Source organism: Artemia franciscana, chromosome 21, assembly GCF_032884065.1.
Source record: "Artemia franciscana chromosome 21, ASM3288406v1, whole genome shotgun sequence".
Lineage (NCBI taxonomy): Eukaryota > Metazoa > Arthropoda > Branchiopoda > Anostraca > Artemiidae > Artemia > Artemia franciscana.
Window position 1 is genome coordinate 20,460,462 of NC_088883.1, and position 27,925 is coordinate 20,488,386.

The 27,925-nt window shown below is 34.7% G+C and overlaps 1 protein-coding gene across 8 annotated transcripts in view; it reads right to left on the reverse strand.

Moving 5' to 3' along the window:
• Positions 1-264: 264 nt before the first annotated feature.
• LOC136040819 (surfeit locus protein 4 homolog) overlaps positions 265-27,925 on the reverse strand; it is a 40,098-nt gene continuing 12,437 nt past the window's right edge. For 2 of the 8 annotated variants that reach the window (XM_065725152.1, XM_065725153.1), the window contains exons 2-6: positions 25,238-25,323; positions 15,152-15,415; positions 13,077-13,307; positions 8,529-8,708; positions 265-3,195 (exon numbers count right to left, since the gene is read on the reverse strand). In XM_065725152.1, the coding sequence (XP_065581224.1) occupies positions 3,109-3,195; positions 8,529-8,708; positions 13,077-13,307; positions 15,152-15,415; positions 25,238-25,294 (819 nt within the window). In that variant the 5' untranslated portion in view covers positions 25,295-25,323 and the 3' untranslated portion in view covers positions 265-3,108. Of the gene's footprint in view, positions 3,196-8,528; positions 8,709-13,076; positions 13,308-15,151; positions 15,416-25,237; positions 25,324-26,712; positions 26,960-27,925 lie in introns of those variants that run through there. The other 6 variants (XR_010620890.1, XR_010620889.1, XR_010620893.1 and 3 more) reach the window with 6 other exon arrangements.

Consider the following 27,925-nt stretch of genomic DNA (forward strand, 5'->3'; position numbering starts at 1 on the left):
CATGATAAAACATAACGACTGGATGCACTCTCCATGATGAAATACTCTCTTGTCTGGAAAAAAAGCGTCCTCTTTTGTGAGCATTCAACAACCAACTGACTGATCTCCGTTCTCTCGAATGACTTTTCTGTTACGGGCTCTATAAAATCTACAGAGTCGTCTATTGGTTTCAGAACAGCAGCTGGCTGGTTGCATATCAAAGACACTGTCCATCATGTACGGTAGATGAGAAGGTAGATCTAAGAAACTATTAAAAAGAAAAAATACACTTCATAGAAACCATTTATTAAGGCAAATTTTATTCCATCTCCTTTTAACAAACAAAACACTTGCAAAAAAAAAATTGAGCATTTCATGCCAGTTGATGAACAGAACTACAGCCGTAACCATCATAAGTCAAGCAAAATTTAAATTTTATATAAAATCATAAATTTATTTTTTGTAACTCGCTCTGTTATAAACGAACCAAGAAATGTGACCCTTTTAACTTCAGGCGCAAAAATATTTGATTTTCAGCACATATTACTCATTTTTTTTTAATAAGAAATCTGCTTCACAAAAAAAAAGAAGAAGAAAAAGATAGAAATATATCTAAAATTATACTTATTTATGTGTAGCGAAAATATCCCAGGTTAAAAAAAAAAGCTAAATATCATTTAAATGAACTTTTAGAGTAACTTTGGACACATAAGCTCGATAATATTTTATATAAGTCGTTTAACTATAATCAAACGCCTTACTTTCAGTTTTCAGTTTACTTACTTTCAGTAAGGCGTTTGACTATAATCAAACGCCTTACTTTCAGTTTTCAGTTTACTTACTTTCAGTAAGGCGTTTGACTATAATCAAACGCCTTACTTTCAGTTTTCAGTTTACTTACTTTCAGTAAGGCGTTTGACTATAATCAAACGCCTTACTTTCAGTTTTCAGTTTACTTACTTTCAGTAAGGCGTTTGACTATAATCAAACGCCTTACTTTCAGTAACTTAGTTTCAGTTTCCAGTTTACTTACTTTCAGTAAGGCGTTTGACTATAATCAAACGCCTTACTTTCAGTTTTCAGTTTACTTACTTTCAGTTAGGCGTTTGACTATAATCAAACGCCTTACTTTCAGTTTTCAGTTTACTTACTTTCAGTTAGGCGTTTGAATATAATCAAACGCCTTACTTTCAGTAACTTAGTTTCAATTTCCAGTTTACTTACTTTCAGTTAGGCGTTTGACTATAATCAAACGCCTTACTTTCAGTTTTCAGTTTACTTACTTTCAGTTAGGCGTTTGAATATAATCAAACGCCTTACTTTCAGTTTTCAGTTTACTTACTTTCAGTTAGGCGTTTGAATATAATCAAACGCCTTACTTTCAGTAACTTAGTTTCAGTTTCCAGTTTACTTACTTTCAGTGTTTTTGTACAATTTAAGTGGCTTGCTGTAACAAAAGTGACAATGCCCCGGTAAATACTAAAAGCAATGAAGATAATGCCATATAGCTTGTGGTTGCTACTGAAAGAAATGGTGTAATTTTACAGCACATCAGCAACTGCTGAAACATATCAACCAATGCACAAAAGCTTAATCGTTTGCGTTATCAACAATGTTTTGGTATGTTACTATGAATATGTAACGAAAAATAGATTTTTTGGCTTTCATGTTAAATCTCAAATTTATATTACTTTATAAGAGAGAAAATAACACTAACATAACATAAAAATAACAGGCACATTTCTTGCTTCGAAATTGAATTAGCGGTATAAAGGAATGAACATTTACAAATAATTCTGAATTCCAAAAACCAACACCGATAGCCTAATCAATCAATAGCCTAACAAGCAACGTTTGGCGAAAAAATTTGTTATCCAAATAAAACATAACACAAAAAGTCTTAGTTTCGTCAAATTCAATCAAAAAGTTAAAAGCTAAGGGCCCACGAGAATGTTTAACCTAAATGGGCAAATAAAACTACTTGTCTTGTCCATTGTCTATAGGCAGGAAAGAGTAATTTTGAAAATATAGATGATATACATCAAAATGACAAATTCGTGACTTCTAGTGAAAGACAACTTCGAAAACGTTTACTTATTTTTTTCGGGGTATGGGATGTAATCAAAGAATTTGTCGAGTGTTGGGGGGGGGAGGTAATAGAAAAAAACGTACTAGATAATTTGAATGATAAGTGCCTATAAATTAAATGGAATTTAGGATTTCGAGTAGCTTGAGCCCCGATTGCCCCTCCCCCCTTAGAATTTGAAAAATCCTTTTTTTTCCATTTAAAAAAAATACCCATAAAAGTATTGCGTCTTCATTCAAAAAGTTCTCGCCCCCTCCTTTTATTTTTGTGCATCTGGGTCATTGTGGCCACACAATTTAAGAACGCCTTTAAAAAAATGTAGTTAAAATAGTTTCATACCTTTCGCACTAAGAGGTTCAATACCGTGCGAGTAGAGAGCATAGTTCCACAAAAGTAGATTTTTTGGAAACTAAAGCAGCACATAAAAGTTACTACCCAAATTTATTTTTTCTTGGAACATTCCAAGTTAGGTTATTGCAATATTATCTTAATAAGGGTGAAATGATAGTTCTAGGAAAGACAACGCTTTGCAGGTAATTTTTAAATTTTGGCCACTTCCTGAGACAGATTCCTAAGTATTACTGATTTTAGAAACAAAACTAATAAAATACCAGGAAAAAAAGAAAAATATATTATAGATTAAACCCCCTTTTCTTTAATACAATAAGCAAAATTTGTGGTCGACGTTTTTCTTTGCCCTAATTTAGTTAAGATTTACAAATGAAACATCCCAAACGGGTTTTTCTGAAGTGGAGGAGGGTGTGACATTTTATCAAAATCTGTTTCACATAACAAAAAAGATTAAACATAATAAATAAAACTGATGTTCATTGCCCATAAAAACACTGGGGTTAAAAACACATTCTAAAATCCTGATATACTAAAAAAAACTTATCTAATAAAACAGTCAAAGACGAGATGGGTCGGTCATTCATCAATGTAAAAAATAACTCTTTAAAAAAGGGGTAATCAGTGGTCAATATTGACCCTCGGCACATAATTTGTGATGGGCTTTGCCAGAATCAACGAAATAGCCTACATAACTACCATCGTTTTTTATGCTCGTCCATTGATACGCCACCTGGTCCAAGCGATACAACCATCAACAGTCCGCCAATGACAGATAGCGTCTAGAAAAAATAATATATTAAATAAAATAAATAAATAGTCATGCTATAACTTAAATCTATCTATATAGGGGTACTTTGAACTGGGATAATTTCCAAATTTCCAAATGAATACTAATGATTCCAGGGACACAAAATTGGCTGCAGTAACCCAAAAGGCATGAAGTAAATGAGGCTATCAAAAATAGCCTCAAAAATCTGTGACAAATACAAGTAGAATTATTCTACGCAATATGAAGAAAGAATTGTCCAGAAACCAAAATAAGGAGTTTGGTGGGGGGGGGGGGGGGGATTTAGCCCAAAGGCCCTCTGATCATACACCACCTGGTCCAAGACATACAGCCATCAATAGTCCACCTATGACAGATAGCGTCTAGAAAAAGTAAGATATTAAATAAAATAAATAAATAGAAAATACAATGATTAAACAAATATTATAAAAAAATAAAAAAATAATTTCATAAAAATATAAAACTTTAAATTAATAATAAAGTAGATAATAAATAAAAATTAAGAAAAATAATATCCACTAGAGCTCTATTAGATAGATGGACAAAATAAATGTGTGTATACAAAATAAACATTGCAAATTTACAAATTTATATCCGTATATCCATTTTCACAATTGTTTTTAAGGAGTCGGGAAAACACTCAGGGGGAGAGCTCAAGCCCGGTAAGATTCACCCAAATAAAAAATGGCTGAAAACAATGGCGTTACCCTACCCTCATACATTACACCCCTGCTAACAAGTATATCAGATAACACCCTGCAATCAAGAACGCATCTAATAGGTGTACATCACAAAGCTTCCCCGTCTGAAGTACCTTTAAGGAACTTTTTTCGAAATTTAAATAACAAGGAGTCAAACTCTAAGTCAGAAACAAGCAGACTTAAAATAAGAGAGCACGCTATTCAAAATAAACAAGAGATAGTTTAATAGCAGAAAGTTTTCAAAAATTCATCAAGCCCTGTACACAAAAAAGAACTGGGAAACTTCCACTAAGTGTACATCAGAATGTTTTCCAGCCGGTAGAACCTTTACTTATATGAACTAAGCAACTTCTAAAAAATGAATACGTAATCATGCGGCATTATTTCTTTTGCAACAGGGATGCTCATTTTATAATTTTCTTTTAAATACTTTTAATTCGATTGGCTATCTCTGCAAATCCTTTCAAAAATTCGTTGCTTCGGGTACAACACCCACAGTCTTCTACGGGCATACCTGAGCTAAGTACGCCCCATACTTGAATACGCCTGTCCCGTCTGGGGCCCATCAGTATTAAGAACCGCCTATTTAATACAGGAACTGGAGTCAGCCCAAAAACGGGCAACCAGGATCATCCTGAGTAATAGAGAGATTTCCTACCACGATGCCCTAGCAACCCTTGAATTTCAAAGTTTGGAACTCTGTTTGGGTGCCCTTGTCCTGAGGTTTGGCAAAATGCTGCTGTCTAATCCTGCTCACCGTGACATTTTACTCCCAGAAGCCCAGACAGTCAGCCGAAGGAGACAGAAGCTAAACCTTGTGCCTGTGCGTGCTCGGACAAACCGTTACCAGAACTATTTCGTCCCTTCTTTACGTCAATGTATAATAGCGCATAAAAACATGTTTTGTATTTAAACATCAAATTAGTCATTTGAGCTACGATTGTTGTTTAAATAAACCTTTCTCTCTCTCTCATCTAAGAATTTTGGTCGAAAGCAAATTGACCCTCCGTTGGGTAAAATCTTAGTCTGGCTTGGAGGCCAAAAATGGCAGAAAAGGCCACTTTACCGTGTCAAAATCTGAGATTAGTTTGAAAGGGCTCTAGATCTTGGAGTTATCGTTGGTAATTTTAATCTTCTAGGACAATTAGTTCAGTAGGATCACCCCTCAGGGAAAAAACAACAAACAAATAAACACACATCCGTGATTTAAGTCCAGGAAAAAAGCAAACTTCAAATTTTTTTTTACATAGGAGCTGGAAACCTCTATAGTATGGTTTCTAGTATACCGAATCCAATGGTATGATTTTCGCTAAGATCCCTCGCCTTTTTGGAGGTATTTTTCTCATTTTCAAAAATCAGACAAATTTTTTCAGGCCCGTAGTATTTGATGTGTATAGCTTCATATATTGGAGCTTTATATATTGGGAAGCGGCAGAAAAGGCCAATTTTCGATGCATTAATTGCCATCAATATCCTTTATTTTTGAGTTTTGGTTACTATTGGCCCAAGACGCTCCTTACTTACAGCTCGTTTCCAAGGACTGTTTGATTCGACACCATATATTCCGTATGTATTTCAGAATAGAAAATTCCAGAATTGCTTCTTTTCTCCATTTTTTATTTGTCTTTTTCTTTTCTTTGGCTGTTCAGCTTCACAAAAGGAGAGAATTTTCCAGGAAAACACACTGGAACCCTTAAAATCGAGGATCCCTTAAAATTCACCTGTTTTGCTCTTGGCATTTTGTAATTTGTCCCCGTATATACGGCAAAGCAGCAAATAGATGGGACATATAAACAGCTGGAGCAGAAGGCAAATTCAAAAAGCCTCCAAAACACATAAATTAAATGGATAACACTAGAAATTAGTCACCTTTTCAATGAAATTACCAATGGAGATCAAATTTCAACTTAATATCTTAATAAATTTATCTTTCAAATTGCAAAAGTGTAAGAGACACTAATTATATCCTGTGCTAAGACATACTTTAAGTCAACAAACTCTAAAAAAAATAGAACTTTGTGTCCGTACTTTCTTCTACCAGGAGGGAGGGTGGGCTGGTGTACCAAATTTTACTACACAAAAAGGCCCAAGTAAATGGAGGTAGGCTAAACAGAGAGCCAGCAATTTCGGTTCTTTTGGTAGTACACATACCGCTCTATAGTAATTTCAAGACATTACTATCTTGTCACTCAGCCAAAAAAAGAAAGAAGATGACTCCCTGCATGTTAAAAAGGGTTACGATAAAGGTTACGATAAGATAGACAGCGAAAATGATGATCAGCAGAAAAAATTTTCAACCTTGTAACTCACAACCAAAAATTTCGGCTTCTTATCATAAATCCTACTTATTTGCTATTAGGAGGAGACGTTTGTCTCCTCCCAAAATATAACTCAAACTTACGGTTATAAGTTTGAAAAATAATAGAAATGACTAATTTCAACTTTAAGGATTTAAATAGGGGAAACAAAATTTTGGATGGGTAAATTTTTGCAATAAAGTACACCAAAGCCGTTCCTAGGGTTGGTGATGTCTGGGGCAAAATTACTTACAGCGCCCTCCTTCTGACAAAAATATAAACAAAAAACCCGAATCAAAGACAAAAATTTGATCTAAGTGGGCACTTCCCTAGTCTCAGTGACCCTATAGTTTTATTTGGACAAGACTACCTTTTTTTGTCAAAGTATAATTAATCAGAATAATTAATTGATAAATGATCTTTTTATCCCTGCACCAGAACAAACTAAACAATTTTGTTCCACCTAGTGAAGGAGCTCAATACTCAGTGCTATTTGCATTTGCAGATGATAGTACTCTTAGGTGTCCAGAAATTAAGGATTCTTCCCTTGTCACGAAAGCGTATTCTGTTCTAGAAAGTAGTAGTAGTAGAAGACAGGTTAAATAGCAAAAAACTTGGCAGCTATCGCTGATTTGTGTTTCTTTGCAACATATTCAAAATCAAACTACACTCGTAAATATAAATCAGACTATAAACATCAACTCTTATTGTACCTATCGATGAAAACCGGGACGATAGAATTACCATATCGGTTTGTTCTTGCTTTAACGGGAACTAACTTATCTTGCTTTCTCGTTCTTGATGGTAGATGTTGATCAGGTAGAATGTCACGGTGCTGGGATTTAGAAAGCAAGAACTTTCCAAAACTCACTATCAGAGTTTCTTACCGGTTTTGGAGTGACAGCAGTCCGAGCACTTCCAGAGCCTTTTTGTAGGGGATGTCATGGCGACCCAGAACCTTTGCTTGGTTCGATACAAATCATCTTGCCTTAAATCTAGCTAAATCTAGCCTACTTATTTTTTTTTTCAGATCAGGTACTTTTTATCCTTTGGTTCAAACTATTTCTACCACTCATGGTGATATAACTCATCCCCTTGATGGACATGCTTGATTCCTGGGTATTTTATTGGACAAAAATCTTACTTTCAAACATCAATGTGCTCTTGTCAAACTTAGGATCTCCAGAAACCTAGGCGTTCTTCAGAAGCTTCGTCATTGTTTCCCTGGTTCAAGAATAAAGATCATCTTTCACACTCTTCACTTGTTTCATTGTTAAGTATTTTCATGGACTCCTCCCTAACTTTTTCAAACAGATTTATCTTTTAAATTCTGAACTACGAAATGAATATTGTGTTTCTTTTTCTTTCAGATATGACATGGATATTTGCATTCATAAAACCAAAACCATAAGATCAGATTTTAACCCAGATTTATGTTGTGCCTCTATATGGAATTTCCTATCAGTTAAAATTCGGCTATGTCATTCTTATGGACAATTTAAAAAAGAGCTAACCCACCATCTCTTATGCCTAGAGAATTAGTCCTCACATCCTTTCTTTTCCTTCTCTATCTTCCCTTTTCAATTTGTTTAATTCATTTATTTTGATTGGCATGGTAGTCTTTGTTGTTGCTGTTTAATTTTTTTTGTGTTTTTCTTCTTTTTTCTTCTTGTCCTTCTGTTTGATTTTAGTGCTATTATTTAATGTTACCTTTATTCTCCCACTCTCAAATGCCAGAGTCTTTGTGGGGGTCTAAAGTTTTGTAATTTTTTCTTTGTTTTTTTTTCTTCAAATAAATTGATTGATTGATTGGTTGCATGATTACAGTTTTAACAAGCTGCAATATTCTTTTGTTTTTTTTACTCAATATATCTATAAAAAAAACGAGCCAATTGTATTTTCGGGCTCTTGTACTCCAGGGCTGCGTGACTCATACCCTCCTTGGTGGCAGATATTACCATCTTTCAACCTGTCTCAGAAAAACAGCTGCCTTAAAATCTGCATAAGATACCAAGAGGGGTTAAGAGGGTGTCCGGGAGCAGAAAGGTTGTGGGATGGAGGACAGAATTATTATGGAAGAATTAAAACTATTTAAAAATATTAAAATATTTATATTTAATTTAATATTAATCTAATATTTGAATATTAAAATGTATAAGTTAAAATTATTACGGAAGAATTGTTTTTATTATTAAGAGACTCCAGCCAATCAGTTATAGCTTTTCAAACTCGAAAGAATAACTCAGAACGAAGAAATAAAAGGTTAAATGAAAATATAATTAATTTTTATATTTAACTCTATATAAAAGAAACAAAAGGAGGCTTACCTGGAAAAAATCATATTTCAAGAAATCCCTCAAGGCTTTGTAGGCAGGGATAGTCCAGAAGGCATTCTGATAAAAGTTTATAACCGTTAGCCAAGCAACTAATAATAAAGCAGTTAGTTTTGTCTTGTAACCAACTGTGACAAAAACCATAAATGCACAGCCAATAAAATTCTCCAGTATCTATAAAAGAATTTTTAATTAAAAAAAAAGTCTTTAAAATTTCAGGACCTCATCTTTTGAGAAAAAGATTTAGTAAAGATCCACTAGCTATATCCATTAATAAAAATAATGGTCCCTCTTATTTTCCACTCATAAACTTTATATATATATATATATATATATATATATATATATATATATATATATATATATATATACACATATATATATATATATATATATATATACACATATATATATATATATATATATATATATATATATATATATATATATATATATATATATATATATATATATATATATATATATATATATATATATATATATACAGAAGCCTATTCAAATTCAAAAGAAAACCATGTCTAAAAGTTAAGCTTTCTAAAATTGTTGCAGTTTTATCTTTTGGGACAATTGAGTGACCTCAAGGATCTTTTGGGGATCCTATGAAAAGTTTGCATAGAAATTTTTAAAAACAAAGGTTCATGGTACATAATCTTCGACGAATTATAAATTGAAATTGACGGTGATTGTCTAGAAGATGCAAAAAATGATGATACTATTTTAATGTTTAATAAATGCTAAAAAAAAAATGTTAATGATTAACAACAGTTAAACCAAGTCTCACAAAAGTATGGGATTTTATGAGATTTCTTAAGGTTAATCTCTCTAAATTCATTGCAATGTTAATTTTCCTACGCTATGAAAAGAGGCCTTGCTCTCTGACCAGACAAGTCAGCAAAATGAATTTGTTCACAAGGATCTTTGAAAAAGGATCTAAAATTTGGCCAGCTTGTTTTTTATGACTTAATTCCCTTGAAATAGAAAAAAACTAAAATGAAACTTGGTAGCTTTTTTGAAAAAGGACTGGAGCGTTAAAAAATGGAAAATTTCAAAAATCGAAAGTACCGTAAATTAAAAAATAACTTTTAAAATTGACTGGCCGGAAGAAAATTATCATTTTTTGAATTTATTCCTCCACGATTGTTTTTACGTTCTCACAATTTAGACTCTTTAGGGCATGTATAAAAGCGACGAAGTCGAAACTAATTTCAAATTGTAGCCCTTTTTTCATTTAGTATATCCCATGCTTTTCAGCTTTCGAATCGGAGTCGTAAATTTTATATCTATTTATAAAAAATTACTTTATTTCTGCTGTTCTATTTAACCCCACTTTACACCCCCTGGCTGGATACATACCTGAGGCTAAGACAAATCAGACACATTTTTAATTTGAGTTTGACTGCTGAGAGAATAACATAAAAATGACTAGGACAAAAAGATCAACAAAGAATGGCTTAATCAAATACAAGTGCGGTAAGTACCTAATTATAAGTAATTTGATTGTTCGGATTAAAAATTTGGTATTGTATTTGATAAGTAGCGGTTTTGGGCCTCATAGTCAGGGGGGGAGGTACACCACAATAGTGCAAGAATATAGAATACAAGTACTGCCCCCTCCTATCAAGGCCTAAAACCGACAATGCATTTGATCAAAACAATGAGGGCAATAGAGGCGTAAAAAAACAATGTGCTCATATACGAAAATCGTTTTATTATTCTTACCTTTTCCTTGCCGACTGAATTTTACTTGTGGAGGTCTTTTGAGGATATTGTCCAGGGAAATTTTCATCTGGGTTGTAACTATCGGGAATTTTCATGAAAAAAAATTCTTCATGGTGAAATTATCCATTGAAGCAGTTTTCAACTGAAAAGGGGAGGGGGAATCTTTTTTGTTTGGATTAAAAATTCGTATAGTATTTGATCAGTAGCGGCCTTAAGAGCCAATAATATGGGAGGGGGAAAGGTATACCACTGAAGTATAAATATGCAAATACAAGCGCTGCCCCCCTCCCTGCCTTGACCTAGAACCACCAATGTATTGGATTAAAACGATGAGGGTACTCATTACTTAATTTTTTTTAAAAATCCCAGGGGAGAAGAAAAGAGTACTCATTTGCAATGAGCAGCCAACAATGGAAGGAACTGATCAAAATCTAATCCAAGGGTATATTAGGTTTATTTGGGTGGTATGCAACGCGTAGTGTATGGGTAGCAAGCTACGTAAATTAGAAAACGACAGAATCATTTTCCTAAACATAATCATGCTTGGAACGGTTGAAGAGGGCAAACAGTAACCAAGGAGAGTGGGAGAGGGATAATGGACCTGAAAAAATTCATCTAAATTTGAAAATTATTTCAAAATTATCTAACAGTAATAATATTCTTTTGTATGTCTTTTTTTTTTTTTTTTACCGGAATTAATCTTTTTCGTAAATCAAGTTCCCACACTGTCCCATGCCAACTGACGACTCTTGAGGTCAATTCAGCAACAGCCACCAAATACACAAACGTCCAAAAGATTATATCCGATGCCGTATCAACAGTTCATGGTAACAAACTAAAAGACAAGAGCAACTCGGCCCGATGGTAATCGAAGCTCTAAAAAGCAGAATTTTTGTAACGATACACATAAAAAAGTTGAGTTTTTATGCTGATTGTATATTCACTGTGATACGTAATATTTATTAATTTTAACATTGTTCGTTTTTCAACTTTTACCTCATTTTTTTTTTGTTTTTATCCTAAGGCTCAAGTTTCATTTTATCAAATGAAAGCGGACAAATACCAACTTCGCCGCAATTGACGCTACTGTTCACAATTCATCATGAACTACTGTTCACAATTGACACTACTGTTCACAATTCATCATGAACTACTGTTCACAATTGACACTACTGTTCACAATTCATCATGAACTACTGTTCACAATTGACACTACTGTTCACAATTCATCATGAACTACTGTTCACAATTGACACTACTGTTCACAATTCATCATGAACTACTGTTCACAATTGACACTACTGTTCACAATTCATCATGAACTACTGTTCACAATTGACACTACTGTTCACAATTCATCATGAACTACTGTTCACAATTGACACTACTGTTCACAATTCATCATGAACTACTGTTCACAATTGACACTACTGTTCACAATTCATCATGAACTACTGTTCACAATTGACACTACTGTTCACAATTCATCATGAACTACTGTTCACAATTGACACTACTGTTCACAATTCATCATGAACTACTGTTCACAATTGACACTACCGTTCACAATTCATCATGAACTACTGTTCACAATTGACACTACTGTTCACAATTCATCATGAACTACTGTTCACAATTGACACTACTGTTCACAATTCATCATGAACTACTGTTCACAATTGACACTACTGTTCACAATTCATCATGAACTACTGTTCACAATTCATCATGAACTACTGTTCACAATTGTGAACTACTGTTCACAATTCATCATGAACTACTGTTCACAATTCATCACAATAAAATCCTACTAGCAAACCAAGGATGGTGACAAATAAAGAACCGGCAAATCTTGCGCAAGAAATGGATTAAACATGTAATGACATAATTGATTTGATTTAATACAAGCTAAATCAGTATACTTTTTTACGTATATAAGGGGGTTCGTCCTCTCGTCAATACCTTGCTCTTTACACTAATGTTCAAATTTTTACCAATTCTTTAAGAACGACCCTGAATGACAAAGGCCGTTTAATTAAAATAAATAGCTCTTTTGAGAGTACTAAAAAACTTTAGCCTAAAGAGCGAGGAATTGACGAGGGGGCGAATCCCCTTATATACGTAATAATTTCTGTTCATTTTCAGTTTTAATGCTGCTCCTTACTTTCAGTTAAGAAAATATTTCCAATCGTTATTTAAATATATCTGGGAAATCCGGCGCCTCCTTCATGAAAAATGCTCTTCCCCCATGGAAAGATCCTCCACCGCAACCTTCTACCCCTGAACCCTCCCCCCGGGATAAAATAGCAATCGCAAATAACAATCAAATAACAAGCGACAATCGGTAGAACTGAAATTCCAAGATCTTGGGGAGAATCACAAGGAGAGGCAGCCCTAAACTAAATCATAACTTTGTATTAGAAGAATTGAAAGGTCTTAAAGACAAGGGTTAACAGTTGAACCAGATCCCTCTTATTTTCACTCAATAACCCGTGTTCAGATATCCCTAGTAAAAAAACAAAGAATTGAAAGGCTTTAGAAGACAAGGGTTAACACTCGAACCAGATCCCTCTTATTTTCACTCAATAACCCTTTCAGATATCCCAAGTAAAAAATGAAGATTTCGAAGGGTAAAATTTCGGAGGGCGAGGGGTCAAACTGGGTACCCCATCTTGCCTCCTCCTCCTGGAAAAGGCGTTGATATGCAATACACTTTTTATCTAGAGTGCAACAAAAAATAAAATCAAAATACTTTATGCTATGCAGTACAGTGTAAATCGATTATTTTTTTTTTTAACTTACCTGCAAAAATGAAAATTCTAGTCGAATGAGAGAAAGGAACATGAAGACTAATAAAATTCTGCCAGTTAACTGAAGGTACGATTTAGGCTTGTTGTCACCGAGGGTTGGCACTCCAGCAAAGAGACTTCGAGCTTCGGCGCGACTTTCTGCTAACAACAGCAGCAACCCGCCAACCAAGGCAAGATTCCTAAATAGGAACTGCATGTCCCACAAAATGCTATATGCGATCGTCTGAAAAAGTTAAGGCTCTTAGAAATAGAACTACTTTTTTTATTACTAGGACAACAGTTAAGAGTTTTTTTTCTAATATTTAACAAAACTGAAAAACAAGTAGCTGCTATAATTAACGAAGAAAGAAGGAAGCTATCACGTAACAAAGAAAGTAATCCAAGATATTAAAGAACCTTTAAAAAAAAGTAAAAAAAAAGTTAAAAATAAGTAGATAGTGTAATCAATGACTCATTTTCTGTAAGGGGGGGGGGGGAGAAATATTAGTGTAAATATTTTTGGTTCAGGTAGTAACCATATTTTCCTTCAACTACAATGTATTTTACTAAATCAACATTTACAGTCTCAAATACTGTACTATTAACTTAATTCACAAGGTAATTAATTCATAAAATAATATAGTAGCTCAACTTCTGAGTCAATGAGGACAAAGAGGAGGAATAGCGGGAACACATTCCCTTTCAGGAATAAACTAAAATGTGAATGTTCCCAATTGTATGGTAGTTCATAAATCGCTAAATATGGTAGCTCAATAATATAGTAGCTCAACTTCTGAGTCAATGAGGACAAAGAAGAGGAAAAGCGGGTACATATTCCCTTTCGAGAATAAACTAAGATTTAAACGTTCCCAATTGTTTTAACAAAATGCATTTTTCTTATACCGTTTCAACCCTACCCCATAGGTTTAGTTAACATATAATAGAGACAAACTTTCTGGGCTTACCCAAAATAAAATGTCCCCAATGGAGTAGAAACAAGTAACATACCTTACAAACGCAAATTTTCCGCTTTGGCTGAAATGGCCATGGTTTTACACATTCATTGGGTACTCTTTCTTTTAAGGACTACACTTGGTAAAAATTAATAAATTTTAGCAAATTTTATTTATTATCTTATTATATTTAAGGAAATACTGTATAGACAGAAGTAGGACTTGCCATGAAATAGTTAGGCATTCGATTAACCCTTGAGTAGTACCAGAGAAACAATACAAAATCTATGCTATCAATTATCGCAGCCTATCGCTACTAAATATGTACTGTCAAATCTAACACTCTATTTTTGTTCTCAATTTTTTCGTTTAGCTTTTCATTCTTCTTTACTCTGAAAAACATTACGTAGATTTCCTCAATTTCCTAACGGGGCAAACAGCCAAAAAAGTTCCGGTAGGGCCACTAACAGATCCTATTTTTCACCTGTTCATTAAAGCTTCACATTGATACACTCATTCTTGATTAGTCTTGAGTAATTTATTTTTTATCTCATACCTTTTTTACTCTTGACTATTCTGTGAGTTAGCATTTGAATCACATATGACTGAAAAATGTGATGGTCCAATCAGAGCTGTTCTTAGGGTTGATGGAGTCCGTGAAAAATTGATTACAGCACCCCTCTCCTGACTCAGATATAAGGAAAAAAGCGGAATCAAAGTGAAAAATTAAATAAGAGCGGTTAGTCCCCAAGTCCACTGCTGTCTACTCACCTCTATATTTTACAACGGTAACAACTCTTGGAAAGAGTGATCATGGGATAAAAAAAAAACAACAAAGAAATCTTTCTCACTTTTGAAACAAACCGAAATAAACTTTTTGTGTCAAATACAACAGAAATATTGCTTCACCAGTAAACGCAACACACGACATCTGACAGATAAAGAAGTACCCTAGCAAAGTCAACAGCATACGTCCACACAGAGGGGTGGTCACCCCCCATTATAAATTGCGGCTTAAATAAACACTTCTTTTGCGTTTTGATGACTCTCTAAAAATAGTCCGACCCCCCCCCCCCCCCAAGTGCCACACCTGCGTATATCTATTAATGTATTTTATAAATAAAATGCTGAATACCTGCATCATTACAATGGAAAACAGAAGAATACATGCAATAGCAACACGGAACCTGAACAACACCATAAAACAGCCAGCTAACTGACCACCCATGTTAAAAATAACAAAGATGGTGGCCAAAAATCGTCCACAGCCCCAGGAAATGTCCATATAGTCTCTTTGTTCATTCCACTGAAAGTACATTCGGATCCCATCTTCTAAAAATGTAGAAATCAAACAGAGTCTAGCTATTGTCGGTAAAAATAACTTTGAACGCCGTAGAACCTAAAAAGATGAAGACAACAATGAGAATACTGAAGGAAACAATGAACTGAAATAATAAAAACAATAACTAAAGACTGGTAAAGCTGTGTTGGAGATGAAGCTGGTTTTTAATGAAAGAAAATAAACAATAATAAGGAAGCAACAATGAATATACTGAATGAAACAATGAACTGAAATAATAAAAACAATAACTAAAGACTAAAGACTAACTTTGAACGCCGTAGAACCTAAAAAGATGAAGGCAACAATGAGAATACTGAATGAAACAATGAACTGAAATAATAAAAACAATAACTAAAGATTGGTAAAGCTGTGTTGGAGATGAAACTGGTTTTTAATGAAAGAAAATAAACAATAATAAGGAAGCAACAATGAATATACTGAATGAAACAATGAACTGAAATAATAAAAACAATAACTAAAGACTAACTTTGAACGCCGTAGAACCTAAAAAGATGAAGGCAACAATGAGAATACTGAATGAGACAATGAACTGAAATAATAAAAAAAATAACTAAAGACTAAAGACTAACTAAAGACTAACTTTGAACGCCGTAGAACCTAAAAAGAATAAGGCAACAATGAGAATACTGAATGAAACAATGAACTGAAATAATAAAAACAATAACTAAAGATTGGTAAAGCTGTGTTGGAGATAAAACTGGTTTTTAATGAAAGAAAATAAACAATAATAAGGAAGCAACAATGAATATACTGAATGAAACAATGAACTGAAATAATAAAAACAATAACTAAAGACTAAAGACTAACTAAAGACTAACTTTGAACGCCGTAGAACCTAAAAAGATGAAGGCAACAATGAGAATACTGAATGAAACAATGAACTGAAATAATAAAAACAATAACTAAAGATTGGTAAAGCTGTGTTGGAGATGAAGCTGGTTTTTAATGAAAGAAAATAAACAATAATAAGGAAGCAACAATGAATATACTGAATGAAACAATGAACTGAAATAATAAAAACAATAACTAAAGACTAAAGACTAACTTTGAACGCCGTAGAACCTAAAAAGATGAAGGCAACAATGAGAATACTGAATGAAACAATGAACTGAAATAATAAAAACAATAACTAAAAACTGGTAAAGCTGTGTTGGAGATGAAACTGGTTTTTAATGAAAGAAAATAAACAATAATAAGGAAGCAACAATGAATATATTGAATGAAACAATGAATTGAAATAATAAAAACATTAACTAAAGCCTGGTAAAGCTGTGTTGGAGATGAAACTGGTTTTTAATGAAAGAAAATAAACAATAATAAAGAAGCAAAAATGAATATACTGAATGAAACAATGAGCTGAAATAATAACAAGAGCTAAGAGCTCATATGGCACTTGTGACGAGGCAAGAAGAGCTAAGAGCCAAGAGATCATATGGTATGAACTCTAACAAAATTCTATGAATCAATAGATTGATTTAAAAAAGAAAATAAGAGGCTTAATGGCGGTCAGGATTTAAAATAAGAGCTCTGAGTCACGATGTCCTTCTAAATATCAAATTTCATTAAGATCCGATCACCCACTCGTAAATTATAAATACCTATTTTTTTCTAATTTTTCCTCTCCCTTTAGCCCCCCAGATGGTCGTATCTGGGAAAACGACTTTATCAAGTCAAATTGTGCAGCTCCCTGACACGCCTACCAATTTTCATCGTCCTAGCACGTCCATAAGCACCAAACTTGCCAAATCATTGAACCACTTCCCCCAACTCCCCCAAAGAGAGCAAATCCAGTACGGTTCTGTCAATCACGTATCAAGGACATTTGCTTATTCTATCCACCAAGCTTCATCCCGATTCCTACACTCCAAGTGTTTTCTAAGGTTTCTCCCTCCAACTCCCCCCAATGTCAAAAGATCTGGTCGGGATTTGAAATAGAAGCTCTGAGACATGAATTCCTTCTAAATATCAAATTTCATTAAGATCCGATCACCTATTCGTAAGATAAAAATACCCCAATTTTCACGTTTTCCAAGAATTCCGGGTTCCCCCTCCAATTCCCCCCAATGTCACAGATTCTGGTCGGAATTTAAAATTAGAGCTTTAAAGCACAAGATCCATCTAAATATGAAGTTTCATTCAGCTCTGGTCACCCTTTCGTAAGTTACAAATACCTCAATTTTCAAAATTACCCCCCTCCCCAACTCCACCAAAGAGAGAAGATCCGGTCCGGTTATGTCAGTCACGTATCTTAGACAGGTTTTTATTCTTCGCATCCAGTTTCATCCTGATCTCACCGCTTTAAGTATTTTCTAAGATTTCCAGTCCCCCAACTGCCCCCCAATTACGCTGGATCCAGTTGAGATTTAAAATAAGAGATCTGAGTTACGAGGTCCTTCTAAATATGAAGTTTCATGAAGATCCGATCAAATCTTCGAAAGCTAAAAATACGTCATTTTTTCTAATTTTCAGAATTAACCCCCCCCCCCTCCCTAATAGGGCAGATCCATTCCAATTATGTAAATCACGTATCTAAGACTTTTGCTTATTTTTCCCACCAAGTTTCATCCCGATCCCTCCAATCTAAGCGTTTTCCATGATTTCAGGTTCCCCCACCCAAATCCCCCCAATGTCACCAGATCCGGTCGGGATTTAAAATGAGAGCTTTGAGACACGATATCCTTCTATATATCGAATTTCATTAAGATCCGTTCACCTTTTCGTAAGATAAAAATACCCCAATTTTCACGTTTTCCAAGAATTCCGGTTTCCCCCTCTAACTCCCCCCAATGTCACAGGATCTGGTCAAAATTTAAAATTAGAGCTTTAAAGCACAAGATCCTTCTAAATATCAAATTTCATTAAGATCTGGTCACCCTTTCGTAAGTTACAAATACCTCAATTTTCAAAATTACCCCCCCCCCCCCAACTCCACCAAAGAGAGCAGATCCGGTCTGGTTATGTCAGTCACGTATCTTAGACAGGTTTTTATTCTTCCCATCCAAGTTCATCCTGATCTCACCGTTTTAAGTATTTTCTAAGATTTCCGGTCCCCCCCTAACTGCCCCCCCCCCCAATTACGCTGGATCCGGTTGATATTTAAAATGAGAGATCTGAATTACAAGGCACTTCCAAATATGAAGTTTCATGAAAATCTGATCCCTCCTTCGTAAGTTGAAAATACGTCATTTTTTCTAATTTTTCAGAATTACCCCCCCCCCCCCCAATAGAGCAGATCCTTTCCAATTATGTAGATCACGTATGTAAGACTTCTGCTTATTTTCCCTACCAAGTTTCATCCCGATCCCTCCAAGCTAAGCGTTTTCCATCATTTTAGGTTCCCCCACCCCAAACTCCCCACAATGTCACCAGATCCGGTCGGGATTTAAAATAAGATTAGAGATCCAAAAGTTGGATCTCTCCATAAGTCAGATGCCCATAACCTGATGACGACACTAGGCAAAAAAAGGACAGATAGGGCGCTTTTGGTATTCTTAGTGTGCTAAATACATATTGAAAGTAATCATAGGCCGCACTACCTAAGTAAAGAACGATGCTGGCACAATGTATGATTTTTTTTTTCTGGGGGGGGGGATTGTTTGGACCAGGGCATGTCTTTGAGGATGACATAGCCCATAGCCCTTAGGGCAAGTGTTGTAAGTTATGCCCTTTGGGCGTATAAAGTTTTTGTAGAAAGCGCTGTCGTAAAAACTTCAAAAAAGGCTCATTCGATTGGAAAATGAGAGGACCAGTGCCCTTTTTATTGATCGAAAGTGATCGGAGGACAAATGCCCCAAATACTTCCAATCAAATTTTGAGAGAGCCTTTTTGTTCAACGTTGTTGAAAAGACTGGAAATCATTTCTTTGAAGATGACACCCCGCCCCACCCCCCAAAGCCCTCAGGACAGGGGTTGTAAGTTATGCCCTGGGGGCATATAATGTTTCTATATAGAGCGTTGTCGTAGAAACTTCAAAGAGGGCTCATTCAATTGGAAATTAAAGAGGGTCACTGTACTTTTTAGTAGACCAAAGCAATTTGACGGCAAATGCCCCCCCCCCCACGGCCATCATTTCCCCCAACAATTCCGATAAAAATTTTGATAAGCCCATTTTGTTCTGCGTACTTTAAAAGTCCGGAAATTATGTTTTTGAGGATGACACCCCCCCCACAGCCCTCAGGGGAAGAGTTGTAAGTTATGCCCTTGGGGGGTAAAAGGTTTTTTATAGAAAGCGCTGTCGTAGAAACTTCAAAAAAGGTTCATTCGATTGGAAAGTGAGAGGACTAGTGCCCTTTTTATTGGTCGAAAGTGATCGGAGGGCAAATGCCCCCCATCATTTCCCCAAACACTTCCAATCAAAGTTTTGAGATAGCCATTTTGTTCAACGTAGTTGAAAGATCCGAAAATTATATCTTTGAGGATGACACCCTCCCAGCCCTCAGGGCAAGTGTTGTAAGTTATGCCCTGGAGGGTTTTAAGTTTTTTTTTTATAGAAAGCGTGGTCGTATAAACTCCGGCGAGGCTCAAGAAATTGCTAAAAAGAAGTTCTAATGCCCTTTTTAAGAGTCAAAGTTAAGAGTTAAGATAAGATTTTTTAAGAGGTAAGGAGGACACCTACCCCCTCCTCCCACAAACACACGTCGTATTGTCCCAAAACACATCAAATAGAAATCTTGAGATAGCCATTTTATTCAAAATAGTCCAAAAATCATATAACAAGGCTCTTGTAGTTGAAACAAACCCCCAGATCCTGGGGACAGGGGGTTGTAAATTATGTCCTGGGGGCATTTAAAATTTTTATGGAAGGGATGGTTGTATGAACTTTAGAGGAGGCTCATTTGGTTGAAAATTGGAAGTTCCAATTCCCTTTGAAGAATCAAAAGTGATGGAGGGCAGCAAGATCCCTCCCCCCGACTACCCCTCTTCACCAAACGAATCTGATTAAAATTGTAAGATAGTGATTTTGCTCAAAATAGCCAAAAGAAAATATAACAACGCCTCTAGGGTTGACACAACCCCTCAGTGTCCTGGATATAGGATTGCAAGTAACGCCCTGGGGGCATATAAGGTTTTTATGGAATGGGTGGTCGTATGAACTTCAGACAGGGCTCATTTGATTTGAAATTGGAAGTTATAGTGTCCTTTTTAAGAGTCAAAGTGATTTGAGGGCAACCAACCCCATCCCCCCTCCACGCTCGTAATTTCCCTTAACAGCTCCTATCAAAATTTGGAGATAACAATTTTGCTTATCGTAATTAAAGGGCCCGAAAATTATGTCAGAAAGGAAGACTACCCTCCCCTCGCTCCTACAATTTTCAGGACAAGGGTTGTAAGTTATGCCCTGGGGTATAAAATGTCGTATATGCTTTGGAAGGAACTCATTGAATTGGTAATCAGAAGTTCCAGTGCCCTTTTTTAAGAGTCAAATTGATCAGAACGCAGCTACCCCTCCTTCCCAGACATACACAAACACGCTGTATTTTCCCAAGACACATCCAACAGAAATTTTGACAGTCCTTTTATTCGAAATAGTCCAAAAATCATATAACAAGGCTTTTGGGGTTGATACAAATCACCAGAACCTGAGGGCAAGGGTTTTAAGTTATGCCCCTGGGGCATTTAAGGCTCTTATGGAAGGGATGATTGTATAGACTTTAGAGGTGGCTCATTTGGTTGAAATTGGAAGTTCTAGTTCCCTTTTAAGAGTCAATAGTGATGAAGGTCAACTAGCCCGTACCCCAAATTACCCTTCTTTTCACCAAAAGCATCTGATTGAAATTATGCAATGACAATTTTATTTAAAATAGTCTTAAAAGCATATAAAAATCCCTCCAGGTTTGGCACAACCCCGCAGAGTCCTGGGACAAGGGCTTTAAGTTACCCCCTGGGGGAATATAAGGTTTTTATGGAGTGTATGTAAAGGCATGCATGTTCGATGCCCTGGGGCATATAAGGTTTTTATGGAGTGTATATAAAGGCATGCGTGTTCGACTTCTACTTTCCCAAAATAAGAAGGCATTAAGATGAGTCTTTCAGGGAATGTTGCGGGGAGTGTTGTACTAAATCAAAACGTGTTATGTGTATATGGGTTGTCAAAAGGGTGTTACTCAGGGATTACTGAGTATATTAATATGGAACTTTCAGGAAATGATAAGGGAGATGATCGATTGACCAAAAAGGCAATACCTGCACACTACTACTACTTCTACTGCTACCACAAGTACTTTTACTACTACCACTACCATCACTACAACTACTGCTTCTGTAGCGAGTACTACCAAGGCTAAGGATATTGAAAAAATATCTGAAGAAACGTCGAGGGGAAAGTTGAATTAAATCAAAACATACTATGACAATACAGATTGCTAATACAGACATATCAGCAAAATTTTCGGAATGGCTTGTCTTATTAAAAGAGGAAACTTCAGGGGCATCATGATTGGGACGTTCAGTTGACCAAAAGGTAAAATGTACCTGCTACTACTTCAATTAATACTGCTGCTACTACTGTTACTATTAATAATTATACACTATTACTGCTACTACTTTTTCTACTACTACTACCACTACTACTATGATACCAGCACAATTATTGCTACATGTGTAAAGGTGAACCGTTGACAGAAAATTGAGGGGGAACTAGATCTAAATCAAAACACACTAAACGCATGCAGATTGTCAAAAGGGCGTATCTCAAGAATTGATCTTGATATTAATTTGAAAATTTCGGAGAATACTTAAAGGGGAAGATCAATTGACGAAAAGGCAATATATGCATGTCACTACTAACGCTAGTGCCAATGCTATTTTTGCTTATCTTACTATTGCTACTTAACTACTCCAACTATTACTTCAATTGCAAAAACTTGTAAGGCTTAGAGTATTAAGATGAAAAGGGTGTCAAAAGCGCACATCAACAATATTTTTGGAACGGCTTAACGTGTCAAGGTGAATCTTCCAATGAATCATGAAAACGATTTTCAACTGACCAAAAGGCAATATGCATATTCTGCTACCGCTATTAATACTGCTTCTACTACTACTAATACAACACTAATACAGCAACTATTTCTACTACCAAAGAAACTAAAGTCATATAATACTATTAAGGCTACGTCCATGAAGGAAATATTGATGGCACGAATATTGATGGCACATTTGAACTAACAAACGACACTGTGTGCATTTAGAATGTCAAAATAGCGTATCTGAAGAATTGACTTGCATATTAAGTTGGAACTCTCAGAGAATACTTAAAGCGGAAGATCATGGGAACAAAAGGCAATACGTGCACACTAGTAATAATACTACTACTGCTGCACCATTTAATAGTTCTACTACTACTATTACTATTGCTCCAATTATTGCATCTATTGCAACTACTTGTAAGGTTCAGGGCATTAAGATGAGAATTTCAAGAAGTATATCAATATACTTGATTGATTTATACTTAATTGGTTATCAAAAGAGCAAATCGACAATGTCATAGCAATGGCTAATTGTGTTGAATTAAGAAATTATACAACTGCTGTGACTACTATTACAACTCTGCCTAAGGGTATGAAGTGAAATTTTCAGATAAAATTTCTGAAAATTTCTATTGTAAAAACGACAGCCTGTTATCCGTATGCAGGTTGTCAAAGGGGCATATCAGCAATATCTTAGGAACAGTTTCGTGTGTGAAAAACCAAAACTTGCAACGCTTATTGTGGGAGATATTGAACTAACCAAAAGACAATATTTTCATCATAATACTACTGCTTCTACTACTACTACTGCTGCTAAAGCTAACACTACCACTATTAACTCTACTCCTACTGCTACTACTACAACTACCGGTGCAACTACTACTACTAATTAACCTAAGAGTATTAAGGCGAAAATTTTGGGCAATATTGTAACTACATTGAAACTGAATTCGGGACCATTTGATGGTATTTTAAGTTAAAAGTTTCATTGTATGTTTTGAAGGGGATTTTAAAAAAAATGGCTATGTGCATACTGCTACTAATGCTAGAACTACAACTATGCTACTGCACAGGCTAAGGGTGTTAAGGTGAAGCTTTCAAGGAATATTTAGGCGGATGCTGAACTACATAAAAACGAATTAAGATCATGAAGATTGTCAACAGGGTGGCAAAGCAATATTACAAAAATGGCTTAGATTAGCAAGTTAGACTTTTCAGAGTAAATTGTAACATAGTTTGAGCTAGCAAGAGGATATTATGCATGTATTTTTGATACTATTTCTACGGCTACTGTAACTAATAACACTAAGAGCATTAAGTTGAAATGTTTAGGGGGGGGAGGGTCTCAATTAAACGAAAAAACTATACGCATGCAAGTATTAAAAATGCATATAAGTAATATGATAGGCAGTGCTGCTCTTTCATAGCTAGTAATATCATTGATATTTTAAAGGAGCTAATTTGATTGGAAATTCAAAGTTCTAGTACCCTTTTTACCCTTTTAGAAGAGGGTAATCGGCCCTCTTCTTTAGCTCATAGTTGTCTAAACACTTCCAACCAAAATTTTAAGATAGTCATTTTGCTCAGCATAACTGAACGGTCTTGTAACTGCAGCTCTGGGACTATTACTTAGGTCAACCCCCACAGTTATGCAATTTGCCCATTATGTTTAAAAACTAAATGTTGCCTTAAGATTAAATCAAAAGCACTGTGAATATGCTGATTGCCAAAAGACATCTCAGCAGTATCCCAAGAGGGTATTATGTTCAAACTTTTGGGGCTACTGCTGCTGCTACTCCTGCTCTTAAAATTTAACTAAATTAAAATAGTGTAAGCGTATCCAAGCTATCAAAGAGCATTGATAGATTCTTTTATAAATGGTATAAAGTTTTATTTTTCAGGTCAACTAGATGAGGTATATAACTAAATTAAACACAACTATTGGGTCCTGATTTTTAAAAGGGTGAATGTTGCTAAAATCGTTGAAGAATTTTCTCAAGCCTACAAATATCATGCCAAACTATAAATTCTTATATATCGTTATATATATAAATCGTTGAAGAATTTTCTCCAGCCTACAAATCATGCCAAACTATAAATTCTTACAGAAACACTGAAAAGATTCAAACTATTATTTTCTTTTTCCCCGGAAAGACATTGTGAATATTAAATGAACGGAAATTAATTTAAAAAAAACTTTTTCCACAAAATAAGTTTTTCAAAGAAAAGTAAAGAGCCCTATTAAACCAAAAATGAGCAAAAATAAAATGTCAAACACAAATCAACATAAGTAGGGCTCAAGACTCCTATGCCTTCCCAAGGCCAGAACATAATTTGCACTTTACTGAAAAAGTTTATTATTTAAACTTATTTAAGTTTAAAACTTATTTAAGGAGTAAATATCAGAATATGTATACTAAACTGACAATGCACATTCATTTGTCTTTTTTCAGGTTCAAGAAATAGGTTTTTCAAGAATAGTTTTCCAGTCAAAATATCCAATACATTTGGGCTTGCTCATGCCCCACTTATCTGACACACATACCTAAAAGTACCATGTGCACATGCTACTATTATTATCGATTAAAAATCCCTCTTCATCCAAAAAGAAAATGACCAACCACTGGGCAAAAAGCAAATGAGCACTATACAACTATGACAGTAAAGCAGTATAACTAACATGGAAGGATTTGGTTCCAAGGACAGTTTGAAATCTTTTGGTTTTGCTTTTCTATAAGGTTAGCAACAGGTATGGCAGGATCTCCTATGCAAAGACTATTAATAAGCTTTCATCTGTATATCCAAACTGGATATCTCAGTAGGGATATGCATTAAGGTCATTTAAGACTTAATGGCACAAAAAAACAACCATAAAAGGAACAAAAATGATTACCTCATCTGCAATATCCTCTCCTTTGCTAATTAGCTGATTAGTATTGAATCCTGACATAGTGATGATTCTGTCCTTTTCTGCCAATCCTAAAAAAAAATAAAAATACTTAACAACATTGTTCAGTGATACTGATATTGCTTGCACTCCTGAGCAGGCTGCCCACTGTGCACGTCTTCCAAAAATGGGCTCTCATTGAAGGGTGTAAGCCTAAACTGGAACAAAAGTGGTAAATAAAACCTACAAGAAGAGACTAAAAACTGCAGAACTTAAATCATTAAAGATGATTTCATAGGACAAGATCTCAACTTGCAAATTACTAAAAAACAATATAACAAAAAATAAACAAAAAAACAAAAGCAAGTACTATAAAAAAAATACCCTTGTCTCTCTTTACATCCAATGCAGGGTGTAGAAGGTGAGGACCGGCAAAAAAGATGGTCAAACTACATTCCTTAAATATGTCAGGCCCAAACTTTCTAGTATGTGGTGTAATTCCCAGACCTCTATCTTTCTCTGTGGAAACCTGTTAAGACTGAGAATGCGAAAAATTTCAAAAAGTTTTGCCAGGAATGGGGGAATTCTCCCATTCAACTGTGAGTTGCTAAAAGCTGTACTAACCTTAGTTGAAAAAATACACACAAAAAGTTCAACTTTGGAAGGCTAGTTCCATAATCTGCTTAACCATTGTAATTGTTCTGAATAAGACATTCAATATTTATTAAAGTGCACTCCCTTTTTTTGTTTCTTAGCCTGATAGAGCACAACGGAATATTCTAGAAAGTTAGGTAAGGGCTGATTCAATGGCAACTGCTAATATCCCAGTGTCCATTTATAGTATCAAAAGATTACCTAATATACTGGTTGGGTAGTATATATTAGGTACATTATACCAGTATATTATATTAACTGATATATTATGTACCTAAAAATTGAAATAGCCATTTTGATCTGAAAATTTGGTACACCTAAAAAAAAACAGCATTCAACTATGATATACTGTGTCTTGTGTGTGTACCAAGCTACATATGAATAACCCACTCAAGAGTACTGTTTAATAGGTAGGCTATATTCACTAAGCTAAAGAGTGGAAATATTATGTCTTATTAGAATTAGGATCACATAACTGGTAGCCAGCAAGAATAGAATGTTTTAGGTGCCACTGATTTTGGAACTACTGCTATATTTGAGGTACTGACTATAAAATTAATTTGTGTCTATATCCATGTATCTACCATGTTTATTTCAAATTTGAAATATGCAAAGGTGAATGTTTGAAATTTTAATTTTTTAAGAAAATATATATCATCATATTTGATCATACATGTTTTATCATTAAATTAACATCAGGCTCATTTAATTTTTGAATTCAAATATTTGTTTTTTAAAGCATTATAATGTTGAATATAAAACATATTAAAAGGTTGTGTTTAAGCAATCAATTCAACACAAAATTAATAGTTAGAAGAGCCAATTACCTTTCTAGAATATGTGTTGTTGAATAAAGCAAAAATGAGTTCAAGAAGTGTGAATCATTCTCATATGTTTTGCTACAAAAGCAGAGGCCAAGTGTTACAAGGAGTCAGAAAAAGTGTTAGTGACTTTACAAAGAGCTTATCTTTGAAATTTTTGCAGTACATTTGGTGATCAGGATAAAACTGAACACCGCATCTGGCTGGTGAACCTTGCATAGAACATTTATAGCACCAGGTTAAAAGCCATAGTCTGAAATTGAGAGAATAAAGTTGTGGAGTGAAGTGTAAGACCATCTAAATAACTCCTATCTTTGCCAACTAAATATTGATGGAGTTACTAAAAAAAAAAATAAAAAACCAGACTAATCCTGATTTGGCTTTTGCAAGATGTGCAGTCCATAACTTGGCAGAAACAATGTTTTATAACGAGCAGGTAGCAGCCAGAATTTTACAAGGACAAGAATTCATCTCAATTAATTAGATCACTTTAGGATATCTTCAGTTTCACTAAATTTCAACCAGAATAAGTTAAATGACAACCCTATACTCCTTAAATAAATTATTTTATGATTGTAAAATTGTTTTATTGATGTGATCTTTTGAGTAAGTTTTGTTTTGTTTTTATTTGTTTATATTGTATTTCGCTGAAGATAGCTGTTGGATTATTCACAAATAATTTACAATGATTGTACTGCTGTGTTATTCAATGTCTTCTCAAATTCCTTTGTTATCTTCTTTTGTTTGATAGTGTTGATACTGGCAATAACCATTGCAAGAACATTACTGGACTTTTAGTTTTATTAATGCTGACAGCTTAACTGCAATATTTCAGGAGATCGGATTTTTCTATGCAAATGAGGGATATATTTATGCTTCTTGTGAAATCAAACCAAAGCAAGCCTCCCTACCCATGATTAAAATTGAAACACAGATTGATAACGAAATTTTCTATGGATAGCAGTAGATCAATAGCCATATGTGTGAAAGATGAGATTTAGGAAGGCATAATTAATATTAAATTAGATCATGAGCCAAGAGCAGAACAAATTTGGATATCTTTTAACCTACCTGGGGGTCCCATTACACTCAGTTGCTTTTACATGAGTCCTACTTAGACAAATTTGAAGGACTCACTCTTGGCTATTCATCACTCTATTGATAGTGTTACCCAAAAACATGAGTTTATTCATACTTGGCAACTTTAACCTACCTGGGA